This window comes from Diuraphis noxia, unplaced genomic scaffold, assembly GCF_037042655.1.
Source record: "Diuraphis noxia isolate RWA-SAM2 unplaced genomic scaffold, SU_Dnox_SAM2 contig0003, whole genome shotgun sequence".
NCBI classification, from domain to species: domain Eukaryota; kingdom Metazoa; phylum Arthropoda; class Insecta; order Hemiptera; family Aphididae; genus Diuraphis; species Diuraphis noxia.
This window is the reverse complement of record NW_028301713.1, coordinates 74,594,107-74,606,490: the sequence shown is the minus strand read 5'-3', so window position 1 is coordinate 74,606,490 and position 12,384 is coordinate 74,594,107. Positions and strand designations below refer to the sequence as shown.

At 31.3% G+C, this 12,384-nt stretch overlaps 1 protein-coding gene across 1 annotated transcript; it reads left to right on the top strand.

The window, feature by feature from the left end:
* The first annotated feature begins 2,754 nt into the window (after positions 1–2,754).
* LOC107164577 (uncharacterized) lies at positions 2,755–10,038 on the top strand. Its single transcript, XM_015512442.2, has 3 exons — positions 2,755–3,164; positions 4,920–4,960; positions 7,670–10,038. Exons 1-3 carry the CDS (start codon positions 3,144–3,146, stop codon positions 8,952–8,954), a joined length of 1,347 nt encoding a protein of 448 aa, XP_015367928.1. The 5' UTR covers positions 2,755–3,143; the 3' UTR covers positions 8,955–10,038.
* The last annotated feature ends 2,346 nt before the right edge of the window (positions 10,039–12,384 follow it).

Sequence of the window (12,384 nt, the reverse complement as noted above, 5' to 3'; positions counted from 1 at the left end):
AACATATTCATACTATACTACATCACGTCATATTACAATGAAAGCACTTTTAGATCTCTTTTTATTATTATTTCGTAGAAAACATTGTTTTTAAATTCAGATCATATTCATGCGTTTGATTTAATCCAATTTTTACTGTATATTATCATAAAACATATCAACTATCATACATCAGCTTTCACGACCAATATACATTATGTTTTGAAATTTTACACGAAATGAAAACATAAACAAAGAGTTACTACTTTTGTTTGTCAATGTGAATATAATCCACGTTATCTCGAGTATAGTCGGTATATTTAAGTAGAAAATATTATTTTATTTTACGTGGTTAAAATGATAATAAGTTACCGTGACACTGATAGTATCCGTCCAGGTGTTGGATAGTTTTTCATTTTATTTTCGTATCGTGCTTCAGTAGGTAAACATAAAAAGTGAGAATTTAATAAATTCTTTCTTTTATTATGCCTACCAATATCATGTTTTTTCGTCTCTTTTGTGTACATAATTCATATAGATTATAGATACACTATTTTTTCTTTGGTATATTAAAAATATTTCATACATTCAAAAATGTATAATTATGGACACATAGGTGTGGTACCTATAATTTTAATGTCAGTGCTGAATATCATATATAGAGGATTAAGATTTAAGATTAATGATAATTGTTTGTTTGTATAATGTACCTACACCATCAATTTATAACATACGTATATTTTCTACTTTTTGTATTGGTACTTCCAGCTTTCTATAAAATATACAAATATCCTAATCTTTAAATAAAGCGTCATGTCATTAAACTACACAATATCCGTTAAATTATCTTTAAAAATAGGTATTGTAGCACATTATAATTAAAAATGATATTGTTGTAGTATATTTAAAATATTTAATTATTTTAGATTAACTTATTATATTAAATGTTATTAGTGTTATTTTATAAGATATTATTTGTAAATTGAGTTTTTTTCTTAATAAAGATTATCATTAATATCATTATTATTTAACAATTAACAATTTTTTTTTTTAATTTACGAAAAACATTTATTCTCATTAATAATTAAGTTTATGATGTAGATTAATAAATATTGGTTGGTTATTGTGAAGCAGTTAAGAACTATAACTAATTTATTTTGATCCGGAATAAAACTTATTCCCACACCTTCGCAAGTATGTGACCCACATTATTATACATTTATTCAATATTTTTTTCAGGCTTTTAAATAACTTAATTAATGTCAAACAAAACAATAATAATTTAAATTGGCTGGTTAACGAAATTAACGAACTTTAATTTCTAAAACACGATTCGGATTAAAAACTACAGATTTTTACAACGAGATAGACAAATAATATTTTCGATTAATCGTAGTCCTTTTCACTTCATTACCTATCTTATTATTATTGCATCCACTTTTGGATTTTTTAAGTATTCAAATTTTTGAAGCTTGTATAGTTGTATATTAATTATACAAACAGGATAAAAGGTATAGATTATTCATATTTATAGTGTTTATACATATTTGGAGAGCAGAATCTATTAATAATATATGTTGGCTTTAATAAAATCGTGACGATAAATGTTGACACGTGATGATTATTAGGGAATTTGAGCACCCTATAAATTGGTCTAGTTTAACGTGTACACAAATACAGTACAAAAATAAAGAATATGCGTGTTTCTTTTTGATGAATTCGTGACGTACAATTATTATACGCGTATACTTCCATCGATAAAACTACTCGATAATTGAATACATTATAAAAAGGAGAGTTTTTCGTACTTAATAGTTCGTTTATATTTACTATTTGTTTAGGCGTTTCTTCCTATTTAGAGGAAATTTCCTGTCTACTTGACATAATTAATTAGATCAACACGAGCAAATACGCAATGTCAAATTGTCTATAGATAATTAATTCAACCTAAAATTTATTTATTACAAAAATAGTAAATAGAAGTTAAAATATAGCTATCATATCAGATACAGATATTACGATACCGGTTGTCTTTAAATAAAATATACGCACGTAATTCAGCTCTGTCATGAAGAAACCACGCACGCAATTCGGCTGTGTCTCGAAAAAACCGCGCACGCAATTCGGTTGTTGTCAAACATAGTTCTTTTTTTCCGCACGCAATTCGGATGCAGCCATGTATAATATACATTGTATATACATATATTATAATTATCAATGTGGCTACATTTTTTTTTAAATTTACGTTCGCTTCCTTATCATTATTCTATTTTCAATCAAATAAAAAGTCATATTTATTCCAAAAACAAATATCCGCATAATTATATCCATAGGCAAAAATGGTCACGAACGATATATACATAGGTAGGTAGCTATACACAATAAATAGTGTTTGACCAATCAAAGTCTCCACACAACCGTCCAGGCATATGCATTTATCAAACCCAATAATAATTATTACTATACTATAATGTATTACGCCTATTTATGCGCATTCCGTGGATTGTGAAATGGGAGAAATTTGCGGCATCGGATGCGGCTATTGATTTCGTATATACATTTAATGTGTGCGATCCATGTGATTTGTGGAAAGCCTGCGTGCCAGTGTCATAGCCACCAGCCAGATAGGTAGGTATAGGCAAGTAGGTATATAGCTGGTTAGCAGGTACCTACCTATTTATATATATATACCTGTAATGTCATACTTGCATGCCTATACAATATACGCAAACCGCAATGTTTGCACTCCCTCCAGCGACTCCCTCGCAACCGGTCTCCTAGAAGCTTATAAAAGATCGTAATTAGAGGTCATCGTGCGTCTTAGATTCAATGCCAATGCACAAACACGGTCAGACTGCACATCTCCACAATGCGATTCTCGTTCGATTTCGGGTAGTACTTCGTCGATGTTTGATCATATTTGTACTATTTATGTGACTTCAACAACAATAATATTAATACTATAAAACTATAATACGATATTGAGTTTAAGTATTTAAAAAAAAGTTCTAACGCACTATTAACATTTCGATAATGCGCCGCGTACTGTTCATCTAGGGCTATTCTATTATTGTATAATATATAATATACTAAAACAATTCGAGACACATCAAAGAGATAATCAAATCGATCAACAGCTGTGGATTTATTTGTGAATTTCGACCATGAAAACGGATAGCAAGATGGTGAGTACATTTTAACATACCCTAAGTACGTATACCAAGTAAGAAGTAACTACTATTTACATAATATGTATTAGGTATGCCATAGTTTTATTTTATTTATGTATTAAATTTCCAACCATCATATAAATAGAAACACCTTTATAATTTAATTAGAATGCAATTTTAATAGTTTTTTTAACCTTTAGAATTTCTTATATTCATATTGCATTCAATTAACAGACTAATTTTATAATACATATCCAAAAAATTTTTTAAGAGATGATATTAAATACACGCTTTCTAGTTTCATTTACAAATATTGTTATGTTTAATATGAAAAATTGCCATGAATTGTACGACTATATTGATAATAATAATTTTATATAATTGGTACATTTAATACAATTTTATTGCAGATAGTGAATTTTTAAATAACGTAATTTTAAAAACATGTTTTCTACAAAAAATCAAACAGTTATATGCATTATTTATACATATCTATAAATTCAAAATTTGAAATCCTTCTTATAGGCACTAAAATTAAATTTGAAGGTTTATATTCCCACGTGTTCTTCACTTTCCAAAACTGATATATTTACACCAGCATGAATCATATTGTTACATAGTTCATTTTAAACAATTATAGTTTTCTAAAATAAATATATATATATGCAGGGGTAATCCGCAAAATGTTGGTCCACTAAATTTTTAATAAATATAAGATATAAAAACTTATAATTATGTAATATTTTAGTTTTAATTCCTATAATTATTAGGAATTTTATTTAATAATTATTGTTTTTTTTTAAAGCAATAATAGAATTGGGAATTAATGAAAATGTTTTATGTAAGATATGGATGTAGATTTGCAAAATAATTAACTATAAATAAGACATTTAAAATAATTTATAAATGAAATCAAACAATGCTAACTTTATGTTTATAAATATCTTGTCATACATTTTGCAATACATTGAATATACTAGATCTATGTATATTAAAAAGTGAACATTTTATTTAACATATTTTTTAATAATTTGCATTATGTTTGTAGTATAAAGAAACGCTAAAAATTATTATATACATTTTTGAATGGTAAAATTATATTTATATAAACTTTGTTCAATTTGTTTACCATATTTACATATAGTCATAATTTGTCAGTAATTGATTTGGTTTAATTCGATGATTTTGGAAATATTTTTATTATTAAGTGCCTATTTAAGTGTGATGTATAATTGATTACTGGTATTGGCCATATGCAGTTTTTCAAAATTGATTTTTAGCCGTAGTACAGATTCCGAACTCATACCTAACTTTTATTTTTATCCTTTAGAGCAAATTAAGTGTGTAGATTTAGTGGTATAAAAATCTCGATGCACTCTGTTACTTCTTACATGTATCTACTATTTACCTAAGCCTTAAATTTAAGATGTAGTTATTATTTTTAAATTTCAACACTTAAAAAATCTTTATGCAATACTTACTATAACATTAATAGAATACATTAATACACCATTGTTACATATTGATAAAATTGCTGTGACTAATTAGCGTATAGGTCATAGGTGTACACTATACTCAAATATTGATTGATTGAATCAATTTGATTCTATAAATTTGCATTAATTATATATATATATATAATACAACTTAATCAGTTAATGATATAGGTAACCGTGATATGTGTAATAAGTACGATTGAGCGTATACAAAACTAATATACTTTTGTAGGTACTTATATGGTATTATTATAATTTATTTTGTGGATTTCAGGTGCTGATTTTTCTTTCATTCTTGGCTGTTGCTCGTTGCACGTAAGTTTATTAAAAATTAATAAAATATATACAAACATCTGTTATTAATCTAAAATATTAATCGATTGACACTAGTGGCAAAAAATAAAATAAAGTAAAAACCTACCCCCAACATTTCGACAGATAACATAATATTATAGTTGGCTGTTGGTGTAACTTGGATTAAGCTCTTGTGGGGAGGAGGGGGGTATATATTATAATTTTTTTAGCCTAAAATGTCTTTAATAAATTGAACGAGAGGAGGTCTACCCGTCTACCTCTCAAATAATTGATCAATAATAATAACTAATGTATTCCTGTAAGCACTAAAGATAGCTTTAAAGTGTTTTAGGATTGTAAAATTAATATAATTACTAATTATATCGAGTTGGAGCTGTCCATATTATAATTAATATAACTTTAAATATTCCTATAATAGTTCATACAATGTAAAATACGCTATAATAGCTATATAAGTATTTACATACAAAGTACACTTGTAAAAAGTTTTTTAAAAATGTTACAATATATACATATGTACATAGATACAATCGATTGGAGCTTTAAACGATAACTTTTCCCTATTATTATTAAATGCCGGGGGATTTAACCACCTCCTCTCACCAGTTCACTCCTACAATACATATAGGTATTATAGTGCATTTAGTATTCTATAGATATTAATATATTATCACCTATACAACTCATCCCCTAACACGATTTACGTTTTGATATTATTCGATTTAATACCTAATTATTATACTAAAATCGTAGTAGGTATATAGGTAGTATAATATCAACTATTTAAAACTCATTCCATAGGTACTATTGGGGTTAATCGTAATGGTGTTGTTATTAGCCCTTCAGGCGGTATAATAATAATAATAATAATAATAATGAATACAAATCGTGAAGTATAGAGAATACCGCACGAATAATTCCGATACGATTTGTCTGCCCAGGATTGTATAAAAAAAAACCAGTTGTTTAACGGATATGCACGTATCGGGGTAACCGGCGACTGATGTGTACCCGAGGCGATCACTGCGAGGATAATAGGAACATACAAAAAGGAAGATGCACGTCCTCCTTATTATTATAGGTATATAGTAGGTAATATAATATGCATCATGTATTCCAGTAATTTTCAGCCACGTCTTCGCGTTAAACGTTATATTTTGAAATTCTCTTCTCTAATGATTTTTTATAAAACTTGTTTGCTGCTTTAATACATAAATCGATTAAATCGTATTATAAATTATAATAGTATAAGCAACCGTTTCAAACGGTTTATCAGCAACTTGATACGAATTAACATTATTGTTGTTATTTATTCCGTGAAAGATGAATATCCGGAATCATAGGAATAAAAAAAGTATGCCTATACTTATGTTTTGGTAAGTTAATTACCAAGTTATATCACTTGTGTATACTATTATGTTGTTGTCTTCAACTAGCAACTACAGTCTCGGTAAACGAAGAATTCGAGACATGATTCAATAATAAAACTGGCAAATAACCAGAAAATGAAATTCTACCACCTATTATGATATTTTAGTGGTGAAAATGTTGATGATTCAGTAAAAGAAGTTTAATAACATTATGTTTGCATACAGTTGACATTTGACACCAAAATAAGTCTCGTAAAGTTATGCTCTGTCGTGAGTAGACGAATAGTGACCGTTATTGCAGAGGATTGTGAATGGTATAGCAAATATACATGCAGTATACGTGACACAGTATAATAATAGGTACTTGTAGTATTATATTATCTCGTGTACAGAAACGTATTAAACTAGAAACTTATGATTATGGATTATGTATAATGAGCTTTCATTTTTCAGCTTCAGGCGGGCACAATACAAAACTACAAAATATGGGTATTCTAAGTTAATATGGTCATAGGAGGGAAAGGGATGTAATCCACCTACAATAAGTTGTAAATATTAAATAGTCTCTTCCGTTGAAACTCAGCTGCAAGATGATTATCAATCTGAGTATCTGAAATTCCCAATCAAATACTTCAAAAACAACAAAGAATACTATTTATAACAATATGCACCTATATACAGGGTGATTTACCATGCTTGCTCACCACCTATTTTTTATCAATTATACAGTTATTTAAAATATAGTGCTTGGCATTTTTAAAGTTACCTATAAAGACCCTATATTCTAATCTTTGAGATTTTTTGTACTACATAAGAAGAGTGTCCTGTAAACATATAAACTATTGTTTTTCAAATGAGAATCTCTCTATTTCAATCATTCAGTGGATAATTTTCTGAAAGATTTTATCAGAATCAAAATTCATACGAATATAGTTTAAGGGTTAATTGTGTTCATAAGATATGGAAGCTATGGTAATTTAAACATTTTAGTCATTAATATTAATCTATCAACATTAATAACTTGTAAAAGTGGGGATGAGCATGCTTGGTGAATCACCCTGTACGTGATTTAATCGAGAATACTGTCTACGATCCGGATATCAAATAACGCATATTTTTAACCGCATATCTTATACTTATCGATTAGGCAGACGCATGACGGCATGCGTATTGTGACTAATATTTGAACGCAAAATATAAGTTAAAATTTAAATTATTGTAATATCCGGATCGACATGATTTGTGAGAGTATATGTATGATACGTAGACCGACTATATTCGAACTAAATACCGTGCACTATAATGCGTTTTATAACTCTATTACTGACATGCACTACAGGGACTTGCAGCCATTGGTGAGCAGCGACGAAGAAAACCGAGTAAGTCCAATCGACGGACCAGCAGCGGGTGTCGGTGATGGTGACCTGCGCCTCGAAACGAGCGCCGCCGAGTCAACCACGGCTGCGGCGGCCGTCGACGGCCACCGGTCAGGCAGACAGTTTTACCAACAGCCGGCGGCGTTCGCGTACCAGTCGTATCCGCAGCGCAGGGCTTACAACAAGATCCCGGGCCAGCCGATGAAGAGGCCCAAGTTTAGGACGAAACCAGGGGGTGGCAGACGGGGGCCGAGGCCACGACGCAGGCCGTCCATGTCCGGAGGGCCGCCAACGATGTCTTCGATGACCGGTTCGCGGTACAGACGATTGCCTTCACCGGCTCCGATGATGCGCCCTCAGCACAATAACTACATCGACGCGGCGGGTGGCGTGGACTACGATGATGGTTTCGAGTCGGCGCCGCTGCCTGTATCATCGTTCGACTACGGCGACATGCGTGAATTTGACCACGAATCGGCCGCTTACGCTTACGGGCCACCGTTGCCGGCCGTCACCGGTGGTCGGTCGCGCAAGCGTCCCGTCGTTCTGGCCGCCGCCCCCACCGTCGGGTACGCCGATGAACAGCGTCCAACTGCCATCGTCCACGTCCCGGTGCGCGTCATGCGGCCCACGGCACCGACGCCATCGCCTGCCGTCAACGAAGTGGACGTGGTGGCCGACCCGATGGACAAGCTCAGACAATTGGTACACGAGGCCATGGACGAACACTTCGCAAACAGGCACCAGGAACTGTACGGCGACGGGTTCGGGAAACAGCAGCAGCAGCACCAATCGAACATGCAACAGGTGTACAGCGCCAAGTACAAGCGTCAACCGCCGGCGTCTGCCGACAAGGAGAAAGCGCTACACCACGGCCATCAGCAACAGCGAACGGCTGACGCAGTGAGGTCTGCCACGACGTCCGTGCAGCCACCGCTGTCGCCATCTGTCAAGGTGACGAAGGACGTGGACGTGGACGCCGACGGTTCGGACGACCGGCTGACGTTGGCCGAGATATCTGCGTACATGGGCGCTAAACCCGCGGAGACGGTACTCAGCGCTGGCGGTCACCGGTACGTGTTGTCTGACGCCCTGCAGCAGAGCTACCGACAGCAACAGCGTCAGCAGGTAGATCACCATCAACAGCTGTACGGCGGCGAGGATCATCATCAGCCGCAGTACTTGCGTTACGTGTCACCGTTTGAGGCGCTTTATGAGCTGCCGGCCGCTCGGTGGACGTACAAGTAAGTAGATGCAACGTACAAAGTACAGTCGTGTAACCCTCAAAAATATAATTGCACAGTAGGCGTGAGTGGACACATTTTAAGTGGATTGTGTTGCATATTAGGTAGTTGATTCTGACCATCCATCCAAAACCATACAGAACCGCTATACTAGTACAGCCGTAACCAACAAAAACAGAAAAACTAAAAATTTCAGTTACTCTTTTAATAATTTCCGTATAATACTCGTCTGTATACAATTCCATCCAAATAAAAATTAAAAATGATTATCTTTGATGATTAAAATATTATGATACGATTATTCACGCGCAATGACGTATTATAGGCACTTTACCATTGGAACCAGTAGAACTCTGAATGACCTTAAGCAGTTTAGTAGCCAAAAATGGATAAAAAACAAAAACAAAATATATAACATTAATTAGTACATCCCCCGAGTAAAAATTTAAAATAATCCTTTGAAACTAAATTTTTAGACTATAGTTTGAATATAAATCTATATTATCCTTAAATGTAATAATTATTAGGTACCTATATAGTATGTTATGAAAGTACTCGGCACATCGTATATCGTACGTACTTACCTAGTTCTATATAAAAATCATTCTCTTCCAGCCGTTGTTAGCTTACTCGATTAAATTTGGGTAGATACCGGAAATTAAGTAGACCTACGAGTTAATTATAAAACATTCTTTAGGTACTTATAGTTAATTAGATTTTATTGAAATCTCGTATATCGAACTTTTATATCATAAATATATTGTAAATTTAATTGTATCGGCAATTTGTTTTATTCGTCTACGATTATAGATTTATATTATATTATTACACGTTCGTTGAATTCTTGTAATTATTGATAATGTTCAGCATCGGTACACTTGTTACGTGTACGATTTGTTTATGTATCTATTATTATTTATTATTTATGATTTTTTTTTTTTTTTAGTGTACATAATGCATATAAGAGGATATAAATAATATATATATATATATAGGTATAATATGTATTAACTATAATATGACTATAATATTTTTGTGAAAATGTCTAAATTTTGTTAAATTATAATATAACTATCTACGTATTTCAACATGCTGACTTTCTTATTTGCCAATTGGTTCCGGCGCAAACGTATGTAAGTGCCTAATATTTTACCCATAGTATAACTATAGTAAGTACGACTAATACTAACCTATACCTACGAGATCCGAATGAAAACAATATCGAATATTTTTTATCGATAGATCGCTAACAAAATGCAAGCTTCCATAGTCACATATGATACACATTCCGTTTGTAAATATACGAATCCCATAGTTGACGTGCATTTTTGTTCGAATGGAATTCACGGTTTCGTATATGCATTTATGTGAGTGGGCTATAATTACGACTGGGACGTGTCTATACTATCTAACTTATCCTATAGGTAGTTGTACAGTTAGTTTTTGTTTATTCGATAGACACGCCACACGTGTACCATTCAAATGTTATAATGTTGTTACGGAAATAAAAATAATAATGACGATTGTGGAAACGATTCAAAAAATTTTTTTTAATTTTTAAAGCTACGGATACCCACGCAACCTATGCTTTTATACGTATCATATGTGTGAACGTGTTTGACGACTTAATTATTTAATACATTTTGGTGCCTAACAACTGTGTTATGAATATTTAGTCTATTAATTATTATCAAAACAATAATGTTTTATATACTTGTCTACGCATTGACTTTTATATTATGATTGATACATTATTACAACTCAATATAATATGTTTAGGAAAAGTGTGTATTCCTGTCATAACAATGTCGATTAAATAAGTATAACAAAATAGTGTATAATTGATGGTCACGATAACGTGGAAAATAAATAATAATGATTAACGAGTAAAATGACTTGGCACCCCATCATATAATTATCGTATAATTATACATGCTGCGATGTCTGAAGAAAAATTATTAAACATAATATAACTCTTAAAGTATACCTATATACACTTATACAGAATGCATTTAAATAATTGGTAATTTTTCATTTCTGGTGTAACTAATCACTGTAATGTTTACAATATTTAAGATGCTAACTATAATATTAAGTATTTTAATTATTTAGCCAACTAATAAGAAACAAAAAAAACGTAAAGATAAAGATAAATAACAATGACATATTATATTAATAATAATATGAATCATTTATTATAAATACTTTTCAATTAGGTATATGCAATAAATTTAGTGTTTTTTACATGCAATAAACAACCCGTAAAATAATCCATCATAATATCAAAACGATTATTATTATTATTGTAAATATTGAAGTTAAAAAAAAATCGTTACGAATAGGTAGTGTATGATTAAAAATTTATAATAATATACAATTACAGTTTTATAGTAAGTATATCTTATTGCTAGGGATTTTTAAATTAAATCTTACGCATAAGTTAATAGACTAATATATACTACAATATAAACATACTTTTAAGTTTTATTTCCAGCAGAATTAATTTAACAACCATGGTACGGTTAATTGTATATTTGGTACCTACCATAGCCTGTTATTCACCTGAGTACCTGACGAAAATCGCCAGCATTAAACAATTCGTAAATAACCATATTTAGATATTTACAATTTGGTGTACTGTTATAAGTGAGACACAAAAGGATAAAAAATATTATATTGTTACATAAAATGGATATTATTTCGCGGATAAATAATCGAGACATTTTGTAACGCAGGTTAATATACATTTCGTATATTATTATAACACACACAAACACACACAATGAACTACCTATTCAGTGTTATTAGTCAATTTTTTGCCGAACCACAGGTGCATAACAAATTGAAGTTAAACGCCGTCGTGCCGATGTGGTGTGAAAAGTGTATAAAACATTTGATTAGTGCGTATAATTTATTATCACAGTGACCAATAATTACTGCAACGATTAATTTGTGGAACGACCAACACACATGTTATATTGCATTTATTTTGTTTTGTTTGACGTACGGCCGTGAACATTAGCACCACATTAAACACCACTAAACGTGTCTAGAAATCCGCGTCGAGTAGTACATATTAATTATTAATATCGTATGCACCGTAAATATTAGAGTTATTCATACAAAGTGATTCATAAATAGCTTATTCGCCACCAATTTCCCTTTGATAATTAATTAAGTTTAATTCTGATTTTTGAAATGTTTAGGTACTTAGAGTTCATATTATACTGAAAAAGCAATAAAAGTATATTTTAAAACATAACACTTTGAATTACATTTAAATATTTTAAATAGTGTCCTGGAGTATGTCTGACGTGACACCAACTTCTATATTTCAAAAAAACATCGCCCGTTTTTACTTACATTTATAAATAGAAGAATTTTTTTTTTAATATTCTTGAATTATTAAAATGGATTATGAATATAATAAGTTA

What these genes read in the sequence shown, in the direction of transcription:
- LOC107164577 (XM_015512442.2), top strand. Translation starts at nt 3,144, where the DNA reads ATGAAAACGGATAGCAAGATG. An exon ending in TGAAAACGGATAGCAAGATG is followed by an intron (nt 3,165 to 4,919) that starts GTGAGTACATTT and finishes TGTGGATTTCAG; the next exon opens with GTGCTGATTTTTCTTTCATT. An exon ending in TTGGCTGTTGCTCGTTGCAC is followed by an intron (nt 4,961 to 7,669) that starts GTAAGTTTATTA and finishes CATGCACTACAG; the next exon opens with GGACTTGCAGCCATTGGTGA.